At 62.9% G+C, this 12,746-nt stretch overlaps 1 protein-coding gene across 2 annotated transcripts; it reads left to right on the top strand.

Annotated features, from left to right (window-relative positions):
• Positions 1-1,101: 1,101 nt before the first annotated feature.
• Positions 1,102-11,995, top strand: CHLRE_08g360050v5 (uncharacterized protein). Of its 2 annotated transcripts, none has more exons than XM_043064797.1 (22): positions 1,102-1,822; positions 1,932-2,152; positions 2,344-2,520; positions 2,733-2,798; positions 3,086-3,346; positions 3,696-3,869; positions 4,078-4,230; positions 4,467-4,604; positions 5,302-5,409; positions 5,602-5,718; positions 6,030-6,198; positions 6,462-6,565; positions 6,776-7,025; positions 7,220-7,338; positions 7,601-7,742; positions 8,024-8,121; positions 8,377-8,639; positions 8,827-9,034; positions 9,322-9,531; positions 9,829-10,131; positions 10,402-10,725; positions 11,031-11,995. In XM_043064797.1, the coding sequence occupies exons 1-22, from the start codon at positions 1,798-1,800 to the stop codon at positions 11,238-11,240; spliced, it is 3,840 nt and encodes a 1,279-aa protein (XP_042921799.1). In that variant the 5' UTR covers positions 1,102-1,797; the 3' UTR covers positions 11,241-11,995. The 2 variants fall into 2 exon arrangements, with proteins under 2 accessions (XP_042921799.1, XP_042921798.1); XM_043064798.1 differs by having other exon boundaries at positions 1,482-1,822.
• Positions 11,996-12,746: the final 751 nt, after the last annotated feature.

Here is a 12,746-nt window from a genome sequence, read left to right as displayed (position 1 = left end):
GTTGGATGTGCTCGATTGCAAAACCTCGTGTGAGTTGTCCGCAGTTTCTTCCCAGGACATGTGGCAATACAAATCCCTTGCCTGGGTTACTTTGGGCGTGGAAGAGTCACCCAGAAGGTCGACCAGGTGGACCTGCTGCAGGACAAGTTGCGACCTGCGTCCCGCCCTGGCCACTCGCGGGCCAGTAGAAGTTTCGTGCTATTGTCATATTTTCAGAGCTGTTACTTGCGCGCCAACCAGACGACGACATCGTCCCAGACCGGCGTGGCGCACGGGGACTTGCAGATGACGCACGGGGATGGACACACCAACCATAAGAACTGTAGTCTTCACACTGGGCTTCCTGAACGGGATGCGTTTAATCCACTTTGAGTCTCAGCTCAGCGCGCAAACCCAGGATACGGGCACCAGGAGCCCGAGGCTCGCAGCTGGCACACACCATGTGTTCCCGGGCACCGTCCTTACTTGCCCCGTTCCCCGGTGCTGCGTGTCTCTCGCTTCCTGTCGTTACTATCCCTTTCCCCATTTCCCACTTAGCTTTCACGCCTAGGAAATTTGCAAGCACGCAAGGCTTCTTACATCCCGGCGACGCCGCCGGATTAACTGAAGGGCGCCATGTGCACGAAGTGTCCAGTGCGTTATGCTCTGGCCGCTGGCGCTTCGCTCTCGGCGGGGTCATGCGTTACAGAGGACGCCTCACGCTAGAGATGCTACTCGCCGGGCGCATATCCACGCTCCCTTCGTTTGCACACATACAAAGCGGCATCGTTGAAGCCATCATCCAGGGCTCATACCCATACCACGCGCCTGAACGCCGTGCGGATGACGCCATCAGTAGCAATCTTGCACAGCGGCGCAGTCAACGTCTCAGCGTCGTCAGGAACTCAGGCCAACCAGTTAGCATGCATGCCCACACTCCCACATGTTCTCCGGCAGCGGCGGAGTTGACCCACCCGCCAAACTGTGAAGCTGCGCCCGGGATTGGCCGCATTCGGCACCCCACAGCTGACCACCGGAACTTGTTTCCCTGGGGCACTGCCACCGCACAGGCCACGCACCGCGAGCCGCGACAATAATGGTCCCCGACTCTTGCAAGTTGCAGGAACCTCGCAAGGATGTTTTGTATATACGTAAAGCAAACCGCGATAAACAGAGTCCATTGGGGAAGTTTAAGAAAGACGCTACACCGGAAGAGTTGCAGTGCGTGCAGGACTACTTCCTGCACAACCTGCCCGTTTTTTCATGAGAAACATCAGCTTGCATTTGATAGGGAACTTGTGAAAACTAAGGACAGCATAAAAAGGCGGTTGATACTGCGCGGGGTCCCAAACCCTTGTTGGGTTCTTTCTGCGCGAGCAAGCAGTTGGTTGTATACTTTGAAACATATGGTTCATTGCGCTATTTGAATTGCATGATATGACTTTTGGAGGTTACTGCAGCGTCGGCACTGCAAAGGCCAACTGCTGCAACTCTAAAACCAACCCGACTAAGGACTGTGCTTTGATTTGCTGAGTGAGCTAACTTACTCAGGTACAAATGCTGCATTGCTAATAGGAGACTCTTTGCAAAAACCTTCACAAAGGTCTTGTGCAGGCACGGATCAGACCTACCAGCGTCGCGCAGGAGTGCATGGGGCATGCCCAACTTTCGGAGCCTTCTTCTTAAACCCACTTAACCACAAACAGCAGTATTCTATATCTGCTCGCACTTATTGTCTTTGTATTGGTTGGGCGTCTTCGTTCGTCTTTGGAGAAGCCACGTGAAAAACTTCAGCGAGCGACGAAAGCGCCGACGACCATGGCGGTAACAGAGACCCCCACAGGTAATTTGCAGCTCAAGTATCATCGCATGGGCAATGTGCACGGGGCATCGGTGCCTGTCTGCGGAATGGGGTTCTTTATTTTCAATCGGGGCCCTGCTTGCACTCGCAGGCTTGCCTGTGGTTCCGCCGACCGGCAAGCACCGCGTGCTCATCGCCAACCGTGGCGAGATTGCCCGCCGCGTCATTCGCACCTGCAAGGCACTTGGCGTGGAGACCCTGTCCGTGTTCACATCGGTGGATGCGCTTGCTCCCCATGTCCGCGACGCTACCAAGGCCGTCTGCCTCGGCGACAACCCTCGCGAGTACACCAACGCCTCCCGCCTGGTGCAGGTGGGTGGGGATTTCTGTGGCGTGCGGCTAGAATCTCACCCCAACTGCTTCACCAAGCCTGCCGTGCCGTGCGCAAACGGCAGGGCCTGCGTGCCGGGCGGCTGCCTCTGCCTCTCAACGCCACCCCCCTTCTCTCCCGCCTCTAACCCGCCGCCCTCCCAACCCCGCCCTGCACCTCCCCGCACAATCAGATTGCCGTGGAGAACGGCTGCACGGCGGTGCACCCCGGCTACGGCTTCCTGTCTGAGAACGAGTCGTTCATGAACGCCATCACGGAGGCGGGCGTGGCGTGGCTGGGGCCCACGGGCAAGACCATGCACGACTTCTCGCTAAAGCACGTGGCGCGAGAGATCGCACGCAGCGCCGGGGTGAGCCTTTGTTGCAAAAGGGAAGGAGGGAGTGAGAGGCATGGTCTTGAGGGCTTGAGCAAGAAGCGGGTGAGGGGCGGCCCTGCTGCCTGTTCTGCTTAGCCCGACACCCGAGCGCCGCCCCACCCGGCCACCCCACCCTCTTCTTCGTCCCGGCGCTCGCTCGCCCGCCCCTGAAACCCCTGCTGCCTCCCCACCCCACCCCGCTCCAGGTCCCCATTCTGGAGGGCAGTGGTCTGGTGAACAACGCCAATGACGCCATTAAGGAGTCCAACAAGGTGCGCGGCGGCGGCGGCGGCGGCTGATAGAGGGGGAGGGGACAGAGGGGGTTACGGGACGGGGGGGGGGGTTACATTCATGACAGGGGGATGAAGGTTGGCCAGCAGGGGCTTGTGCGCGTGTGTACGTGCGTGTGCTTGACAACCCCCCCTCCGGCCTCTACTCGCCGTTCCTTACCTATCTCGTCCCCCATTCCAACCCCTCCCACCCAATCTCCGCTCACCCACCCACCCTCTCTCCCCTCAACCCCAAACCCACACCCACACACACACACACACACACACAGGTGGGCTACCCCGTGCTGCTCAAGGCCACGGGCGGCGGCGGCGGCATGGGCATCTTCCTGTGCCGCTCCGATGCTGACGTGGCCAAGCAGTTTGAGATGAGTCAGCACCAGGGCCAGGCCTTCTTTGGCAACGCCGGCGTGTTCGTGGAGAAGTACATCCAGAAGGCGCACCACGTGGAGGTGCAGATCTTCGGAGACGGCGCCGGCAACTGCATCCACCTGGGCGAGCGCGAGTGCTCCATCCAGCGCCGCCACCAAAAGGTGTGGGTGGGTGTGTCGTGTGTGTGTGGGGGGGGGGGTGCAAGGATTGGTACAGAGAAGTGGAGCGAAGTAGACAGCAGGCGACAGGGGTGGGTGGGTGGGTGTGTTTTACGGGCGTGCTTGCCACGGGTGGTGGTTGTGTTGTGGCAGTGTGGCAGGTGCATAAGGGCTGCGCCATTGCATGCCGGCGTGTGTGCAGGTGCGAGCGCGGGGGTGTGTTCCTGACGCCTGCCAACTAAGGACCTTCGTGGCACGAACCCGCCCCTACCCAAAGCACCCCTCCCCACCCCTCACCCACCTCACCCTCTCCCTCATCCTCCCTCCCACCCTCCCCCCACACCACATTTAGGTGCTGGAGGAGACGCCCTCGCCCCTGGTCGACGACTCGCTGCGCGCCGCCCTGACCGGCGCCGCGGTGGCTCTGGGCGCCGCCAGCTGCTACCGCTCGGCCGGCACTGTGGAGTTCCTGGTGGACGAGGACAGCCGCCAGTTCTACTTCCTGGAGGTCAACACGCGCCTGCAGGTGCGGGGAGGGGGAGAGGCGGGGGTAGAGGGGAGAGGGAGACGCGCGTGTGTATGCGTATACACGGGCCCGCCACCATGCCATGACCGTAACCCACCACACACACACGTCCACAAACACAAACACACACACACACACATACGACCCCTCCGCCAACCCCTCCACCCCAACCCCTCCACCCCAATCCCTCCCTCCCCACCCCCGCCAGGTGGAGCACGGCATCACGGAGCTGGCGCACGGCGACATCGACATTGTGGAGGCGCAGCTGCGGCTGCAGCTGCCAGGCCTGGCGCCCGAGGGCGGTGCGGCGGCGCTGCTCGCCAAACTGGCGGCGGCGCCCGCGGTGGGCTGCTCCATTGAGGTGGGTGGGCTGCTCCATTGAGGTGGGTAACGAAGGGAGCTAGGAGCGAGGTGGGGTCAAGGGAAGGGAGGGGCGGGGGTGCTGTGTGTGAGGAAGGGGCTGGGTGGGCTTGACGTGTGCTTCTTGACAGGCGGGCCGGAAGCAGGCGGCTACGCCGGCTGTGTCCCCAGCATCGTGCCGACGCACCGCCGCCCCTCACCCCCGACCCCTGTCCCACCCCCGCCGCGCTGTTGCAGGTGCGCATCAACGGCGAGGACCCCGCGCACGACTTCATGCCCTGCCCCGGCCTCATGGGGCGAGTGGCCTTCCCCACGCCCGAGGACATCGGCGGCGGCATCGTGCGCGTGGACAGCTGGGTGGAGACCGGCACGGAGGTGAGCGGGGTGAGAAAAGGGGAGGTTAGGTGGAGACCGGCACGGAGGTGAGCGGGGTGAGAAAAGGGGAGGTTAGGTGGAGACCGGCACTGAGGTGAGCGGGGTGAGCAAAGTGGAGGCTAGGTGGAGACCGGCACTGAGGTGAGCGGGGTGAGAGAAGTGGAGGCTAGGTGGAGACCGGCACTGAGGTGAGCGGGGTGAGAAAAGTGGAGGCTAGGTGGAGACCGGCACTGAGGTGAGCGGGGTGAGAAAAGTGGAGGCTAGGTGGAGACCGGCACTGAGGTGAGCGGGGTGAGAGAAGTGGAGGCTAGGTGGAGACCGGCACGGAGGTGAGGGGGACAGAGGGCATGTGGGGGGGGGGGTGTAGATACCAGCCCAAAATAAACCAAACCCAATGCAATAGAGCGAGGAGGAAGGGGGGGGTGAAGATACCAGCTCAAACTTTAAGCAATTCAAACCAAACTGGCGAAGCACAGCCGGGGTGGGTGGGGGTGCGGGAGTGGGATGGTGCGCTTTATGTCAATCCTGCCATTGGCTGCGAGCATGGTCACGCGCCGCACACCACATGCACTTCCTCGCCCGCCGCAAAACTCTGGCGGCCTGCCCACTCCAACTGCTTGCCGCTAGCTCGCCTGAACCTCCACCCCATCCGCCCGCCCCCTTCCCTCCCTCCCCCGCTCAACCTCCTCCCCCTCAGGTGAGCCCCCACTACGACTCCCTGCTAGCCAAGATGATGGTGTGGGCGCCCACCCGCGCCGAGGCCGTGGCCGCTATGGCGGCGGCGCTGGCCAAGACGCAGCTGCAGGTGGGCGTGGCCGTGGGCGTCCGACCGTGTAAAACACAAGACTGTGGGGGGAGAGCCGCTGCTGTGCTGAGCTGTGACTTCGTGCATGGCTTGACAGCGTCATGTCATGTTATCAACGCACACAAACTAGTTTACAAACACGCAAGCGCAACCAACAAACCCACACACACACATGCCAACACACGATCACAGGGTGTGCCCAACAATGTGGAGTTCCTGCGCGCCGTGGTGGCGGACCCGCGCTTCCGGGCCGGAGACACGAGCACGCGCTTCCTGGAGGGCTTCCACTTCGTGCCGCATGTGGCCGAGGTGAGGCACAAACCCAGAGACACACACAAACTTATAGACACACACATAGACATAGACATACACATAAATACATAGACATGCACACACACACGCATCAGGGCCTGCTATGGACTCTCGTCTTGCACGGAGTGCTCGTTACCACAAAACGCCAAGCCCTGCACCCGCCCCTGCCCCTGCCCGCACCCACCCACCAGCTCTCTCTCACCCACCGACCCGCCCCCGCCCGCCCCGTCACTTCGTAAACTTAATGCGTGTGACCCCCACGCCGCAACTTGTTACATGATCATGTGTGTAACCCCCCGCCTCCGCAGGTGTTGGCTCCCGGCATGCAGACGTCGATCCAGGACTGGCCCGGTCGCACGCGGCTGTGGCACGTGGGTGTGCCGCCCAGCGGCCCCATGGACTCGCTGTCGCACCGCCTCGCCAACGCGCTGGTGGGCAACGACGAGGACGCCGCGGCGCTGGAGTTCAGCCTGCAGGGTGGGTGGGAGTGGGGGAGAATGGGAGTGGGGGAGCGATTGGGGGAGTGGGGGAGCGATTGGGAGAGTGGGAGCGTGATTGGGAGCGCTAGCGATTGGGGCTTGGAAGCCTGGGGGGAAGCATCGGGGGCTTGGGAGGGCTCGAGGTGCGAAGGGAGCTTGGAGGGGAGGAGATGCTTGTGTGTGAGGTATGTAGTTGTGGCAGTGGCCGGAAGAAGAGGCACAAACTGACACGCACGCACGCACCCGCACGTACGCCTACAGGCCCCACGCTCAAGTTCCACTGCCCCGCCATTGTGGCGCTGGCCGGCGCCGCCTTTGCTGCCACACTGGACGGCGAGCCCGTGGCCTGGAACACCAGCTTCAAGGTGGGGCGAGGGAGGGAGTGGGAGTGGCGGGCGTGTGGTTAGTTCGTTGAGGCATACTCATTGTGGCGTCACGCACTTCGCGCAGTGCAAGATTGCAATGCCGTCTTCGCAGTCGCCACCCGCCACGACCATCCCATTTGACACCCACAAACCGCCACCGCCACCCACCAACCGCCACCCACACGTACACGCTACCACACGAACGCGCAGGTGGGCTCGGGCCAGACGCTGGCTGTGGGCGCCATGGTGGGCGGCGTGGGCGTGCGCGGCTACCTGGCGGTGCGCGGCGGCATCGACGTCCCCACCTACCTGGGCTCGCGCTCCACCTTCCCCGGCGGCAAGTTCGGCGGCTACCAGGGCCGCTACCTGCGCGTGGGCGACTCACTGCCGCTAGCCAAGGGCGCCGACGCCGGCGCGGTGCCGTGCGCGCTGCCCGCCGAGCTGGTGCCGGAGTTCGGAGGTGGGCGCGTGGGTTGCTTGAGTGAGGGATGTGGGATGTGTGGGTAAGCGCTGCTGGGCGGGGCGGGTGGGCGCTTGCGTGATTACTGCTTTGCATCAAGTTAGTGCCAGTGCTGGGTGGCGGCCTGTGCCTGATATCCATGCCTGATAATCATGCCTGGTCCTGCCTGCTGCTTCCACCCCACGTGCCTGCAGCAGCAGCTTCCGCCGGCTCCGGCGCCTCCTGGCGAGTGGGCTGCATCAGCGGCCCCCACGCCGACCCCGACTTCATCACGCCCGGCTTCATGGACACATTCCACTCCTCGCCCTACAAGGTGGGTACAGGGGGTAACTGCATGTGCGCGCCCCGTGACTGATGCGGGCTGCATGAAGGCGGTGTGTGTGTGTGTGTATATGTGTGCCGTGCAGTGCCTCCTGCGCCCAACGCATTCCATTCGCACGCGCAGCAATCTGCCGTCACCCATTTTCCCACATCCTGACCCCCTATAACTCCGCTCCTTCTTAATGAAGCATGAATGTAACCCCCTTCCAACCCCACCTGCCTCCCCATGTTCCTCTGCTCGCCTGGCTCCGCAGGTGCACTACCAGTCCAACCGCCTGGGTGTGCGCCTGGTGGGCCCCAAGCCCGAGTGGGTGCGGCCCGACGGCGGTGAGGGCGGCACCCACCCCTCCAACGTGCACGACCACATCTACGCCATCGGCGCCATCAACTTTACCGGTGAGGAAGCCCTGAAGTTCCTCCTGTTGCGCCCCCGGATCACGTTCACGCCTCCCTAAAGCTTCCTGCGCTAATGATGGGAAATTGCTCGCGTGATGCGTGAGTGACCTTCAGTGACTGTTGCCCACCGGCGGCCCCATGCACATACCACGTCCTACCTCCCGCCTCCCGCCTCCCAGCTGCCCACCTACCTGCCCACCCACCCACCCACCCACCCACCCACCCACCCACTCGACCACCCACCTACCTGCCCACCCACCCAACCAACCACCCACCCGCAGGCGACCACCCCGTTGTGTTGACGGTGGACGGCCCCTCGCTGGGCGGCTTCGTGTGCCCCGCCACCATCACATCCAACGAGCTGTGGAAGATCGGGCAGGTGCGCGGGCGCGTGCGCTAGCCAGCGAGCCAGCAGCTTTGTTTGGTTGTGTGGTTGTGTTTAGTTGTGTGGTTGTGGTTGTGGTTGTGGTTGTGGGGACGAGGGATATGAAACGTGTGGTGGGTTGGTCGCTGCCATCAGTGTCTGCGCCACCACATGCAGCAGCAGCACACGTCCTGCGTGTTGTACTCCCTCTTGCCTTCCTAACACACGCATTATTTCGCTCGTGTTTTAACCCTTTACACACAAACACAGGTGCGCCCTGACGATAGCGTCACCTTTGAGCGCCTCACTCTGGCCCAGGCCCTGGCCGAACGCCTGGCCACTGACGCCCGCATCGCGGCCGTCCGCGACATGGCGCGCAGCGGCGGCGACCCGGCGGCGGCGGTGGCGGCCGCGAAGGCGGGCGCGGCGGCGGCGGCGGCGGCGGCGGCGGCGCCCGATGTGGCAATGCCGCCCAGCAAGGCGCTCACCAAGGAGCTGCCGGCTAAGGAGGGCTTCCCCGGTGCCCAGTACAGGTGGGTGGCTGCTGGCGCAGTATTCCTTGCGGCGCAGTATTCCTTGCACTCTCGCACTTGCACCTGCCCACCCAGATGCATCCCCCCTCCTCCTTTGCTTGCTCGACACACACTCGCCCAACCCCCAACCCCCAACCCCCAACCCCCAATCCACACACATACACACACACGCACACAACCCCCACAGGCTGGCGGGCGACCGCTACGTGCAGGTGGACTACGGCCCGATGGAGCTGGACATCACGCTGCGTGTGCGTGTGCACTGCCTCATGAAAACCCTGGCGGACATGGCGGCGGCCGGCGAGTTCCCCGGCCTGGTCGAGACCAGCCCCGGCGTGCGCTCCTGCATGATCGAGTACGACATCGCAGCCATCTCGCCCGGCCGCCTGCTGCAGGTGGGCGGGGCGTGACGGGCGGGGGCGGGGGTGGGGGCAGGGCGGGGCGGAGCGGGGCTCTTGAGGAGTTTGGGCGTGCGTGGGGGCGTGTTGTCGGCGTGTACGTTTGCTGTGTTGCGCGCGCGGGCTGTGTGCCTTCCTTGTGATCCGCTGCTTCTGCTCAAACCCAATACGTATGCCACCCTCCAGCACACACAATTACACGCCCCTTGTGCTTTCCTAGTACCCACACATGCGCCCTTTCACACGCACACGCACACACATGCGCTCCGTCGCACGTTTGACAGGTGCTGGAGGCGGCGGAGGCCCGCATCCCCGACTGCTCCACCATGACGCTGCCCAGCCGCGTGGTGCACCTGCCCATGGCCTTTGACGAGCGCTGGACGCACGAGGCCATCGCCAAGTACATGAAGAGCGTGCGGCCCTCGGCGCCCTACCTCCCTGACAACATCGCCTACATAGCAGAGAACAACGGCCTCAGTGGCGGCAAGGAAGAGGTGGGTGGGTGGGTGCGGCGCATGATGTGTGAGGGGCGAGGGCGAAGGGCGTGGGGGAGTGGAGCCGAGTGCGGGCTGGCGGGCGGGTGGGCGTGCCTTGTGTGGCGGCAGCGGCTCACTTCACTCCCGCACACGGAAATTGCTCCGCATCCCAAACCGCACATCTCATCCAACGCCACACAACATACGCATACCGCCATGCAGTCACACACATCACATGGCTCATGTACACACACATATTCTCACACGTACGCACACACACACACACACACACACATACACACACATCACGCACAGGTGCGCAAGATCATCTTTGACGCGTCCTACCTGGTGCTGGGCCTGGGTGACGTGTACCTGGGCGCGCCCTGCGCCGTGCCCATGGACCCGCGCCACCGCCTGGTCACCACCAAGATGAACCCCGCCCGCACCTTCACGGCCGAGGGCACGGTGGGCATCGGCGGCTGCTACATGTGCATCTACCCCATGGACAGCCCCGGCGGCTACCAGCTGGTCGGCCGCACGCTGCCCATCTGGAACACGTACGGCCGCAGCGGGCCCTTCAGCGCCTCCAAGCCGTGGCTCTTGGAGTTCTTCGACCAGGTGCGCGCGTGGCGTGGCGTGGCTGGTGGTTGGGTGGTTGGGGTTGCTTGGGGGGTTGGCTGTGGAGTGGGGAGGAGACGTTAGGGATGGGGATGCGATGCGGGGTTGATTCGGGGGTGCACGGTGTTAGGGGTGGGGGGGGGGGCGGTGTGCGTGAGCGGTGAATGGTGACGCAAGCCGCCGTACATGCTCCCTGACGTCCTGCATTCCCTGACCCTCAACTGAGCCTCCGCATTCGATCCCTCTTCACATGCGCACAACCACACACAGGTGCGCTACTACCTGGTGAGCGAGAGCGAGCTGGAGTCCATGCGCGCCGGCTTTGCCAGCGGGCAATTTGACATCGAGATCACGCCCACCACCTTTGACGTTGCGGCCTACGTCGCTAATGAGAAGTCGGTCGCGGCCGAGGTCGCTGAGTTCAAGGCCAAGCAGCGTGTGGCGATGGACAAGATGCTGGTGGCCGAGGCCGAGTCGCTCGCCGAGCTGGCGGCTGCCGCGGCGGCGGCGGGCAAGGACGCCGCGGCAGCGGCGGCCTCGGGTGCGGATGACGAGGACGACGAGTCCGCATTTGACAAGCCCGGCTTCATCAAGGTGGGCGGCGGGTGGCGTGTCGTGCGGCTGTGAATGGCGTTCAATTGTGAGGTAGTGTGGCCAGTTTGGCTACATTCGTACTTGGGTCGTGGCAGTGACGCCTGCTGGTGCGCTCGCTTGACTAGGTGCCTGCCTTCCTGCCCTGCCAATCGCAACGAATCGCATGGCGCCCCCTAGCCCGCCCATTCAGTGTCGGCCCTGTACCCTTATGACTGCTCCTGACGCCCGACGCGCCTCTCACCGCCCCGCAACCGCCTCTCACCGCCCCGCAACCGCCTCTCGCCACCCTGCAACCGCGCACGCAGGTGACGGCGGCGTTTTCCGCCAACGTGTGGGACGTCCGCGTGGAGGCGGGGCAGGCCGTGGCCGCGGGCGACACACTGGTGGTGCTGGAGGCGATGAAAATGGAGACGCCGGTGGCGGCGCCTGTGGCCGGCAAGGTTGTTGCGGTGAAGGCGAAGCTGAGCCAGCTGGCGGCCAGCGGCGCGACGCTAGTTGTGATTGACACCAATTAATAAGTGAGGTGTGGAGGTTGCGGACGTGGGAGGTTGCAGGGCTGGGAGGTTACACCCTCGGAACGGTTGCCTAGCAGTTAGGAAGGGTAGGAAGAGAACGAAGGAAAAGGGTAGGGCTAGGTTTGCACATGACGACTGTATGAGCGAGCTTTTCGATGACTGCGGCATGGAGTGCTTGTGTATTCATCATATGCCGCTGCGTTGTCTTGTGTGTTAAACTGCTTGCTTGAGGAATTAGCGAGATTATGACTCATGCAGGGCTGCAGCCCTGGACTGCAGTCACACCCTGGACAGTTGCGTGGCCCTCAATAGTAGGTAAAGTCGGCCGCAACAGGAACGTCGGCCGAGCGCGGTGGCGGTGACCGGTGTGTGGTGCCCCGCATAAACACTTAATTGATGTTGATAGCCGTTTAGTTAATACATGTTGCAGGCGGATCGGGCGCTACGTCGTACGGGCAGGAGAACTGACTGTGACGGTTGCTGCGCCATGCATGCTGCGTGTTGAACTTGCCAAGCAATACTATTGAAATGGAAGTCGAGCGTCAAGCATTAGGAACCTACTGCAGGAGTGACTTAGGGACGTAGGGCATATACTCAGTAATAATCAGGGTTGATTGTGGTGAGTGGGAGGCTGCTTGATTAACTGCCAATGCAACGCGCGGGGTATGAATCAGAGGGGCAGGTACCCCTGGCGTTGGTTGCTGACACTGGTCACCCAGCTTTGTCGGGGGTGGACTTTGTAATACTTGCCTGGGGGTAAAGTACCGCAAAATACCGCATATCTCAGCATGCAGCCATGCACGGAAACACACACGCGGAGCCTGGGCAGGACACTGGACACATACGTGAGGGCCACACTGTCGCAGCATGAGATCCGGCCAAGCAAGCGCGCGAATGCAACATGCTCGTGGCGGTGAGAACTTCTCACGTGCATCGCCGGCATCACTTAAAAGGCTAACTTCGACGTCGGTTTGAAATGACAAGGGGAGAAGGTCGACACCGTAAGTTCGTGCAAGCGCAGTGTGCAATGGAGGACAACACCCGGTGCGCTTATTTGTTCCGAGCTGTTCCGAGCTGTGAGGCACACCAGCACCTTATCCCGACGGATCCAGATGCCCACACAGACACCCATCCCACGCTTCAACTGTGTGTGTCTACACTCTGCAGCAGAGACGACAGTGTAACAGCAGCACACGGGAACGCGTCTGTCTAGCCCAGGGTCTACCCCGGCCTGGGCGCCTAGCCTGCCCTCGCTCCCGGCATCGCATGCCCCAGCTCCAGCAGTACTGCGGCGCGTGCCCCTGCTGAACAGCCCCAAGGTCATCGTCTTGCCAACTGACAGACAGCCGCCATCAGAGCCGCGCTGGCCTGCACGGTTCACTGTGGACCAGGTTCACCGCAGGGCTTGTCTGGGTGCTCGGACACGGCGGGGGCTGGGAAGGTGCGTGTCCATGCACGCGCACGTAACACACGCCGCGCTCACACACCATGCCAGCCGTATCAGCC

Source organism: Chlamydomonas reinhardtii, chromosome 8 (assembly GCF_000002595.2).
Source record: "Chlamydomonas reinhardtii strain CC-503 cw92 mt+ chromosome 8, whole genome shotgun sequence".
Classification (NCBI taxonomy): Eukaryota; Viridiplantae; Chlorophyta; class Chlorophyceae; order Chlamydomonadales; family Chlamydomonadaceae; genus Chlamydomonas; species Chlamydomonas reinhardtii.
This window is presented reverse-complemented; position numbering and strand designations above follow the sequence as displayed.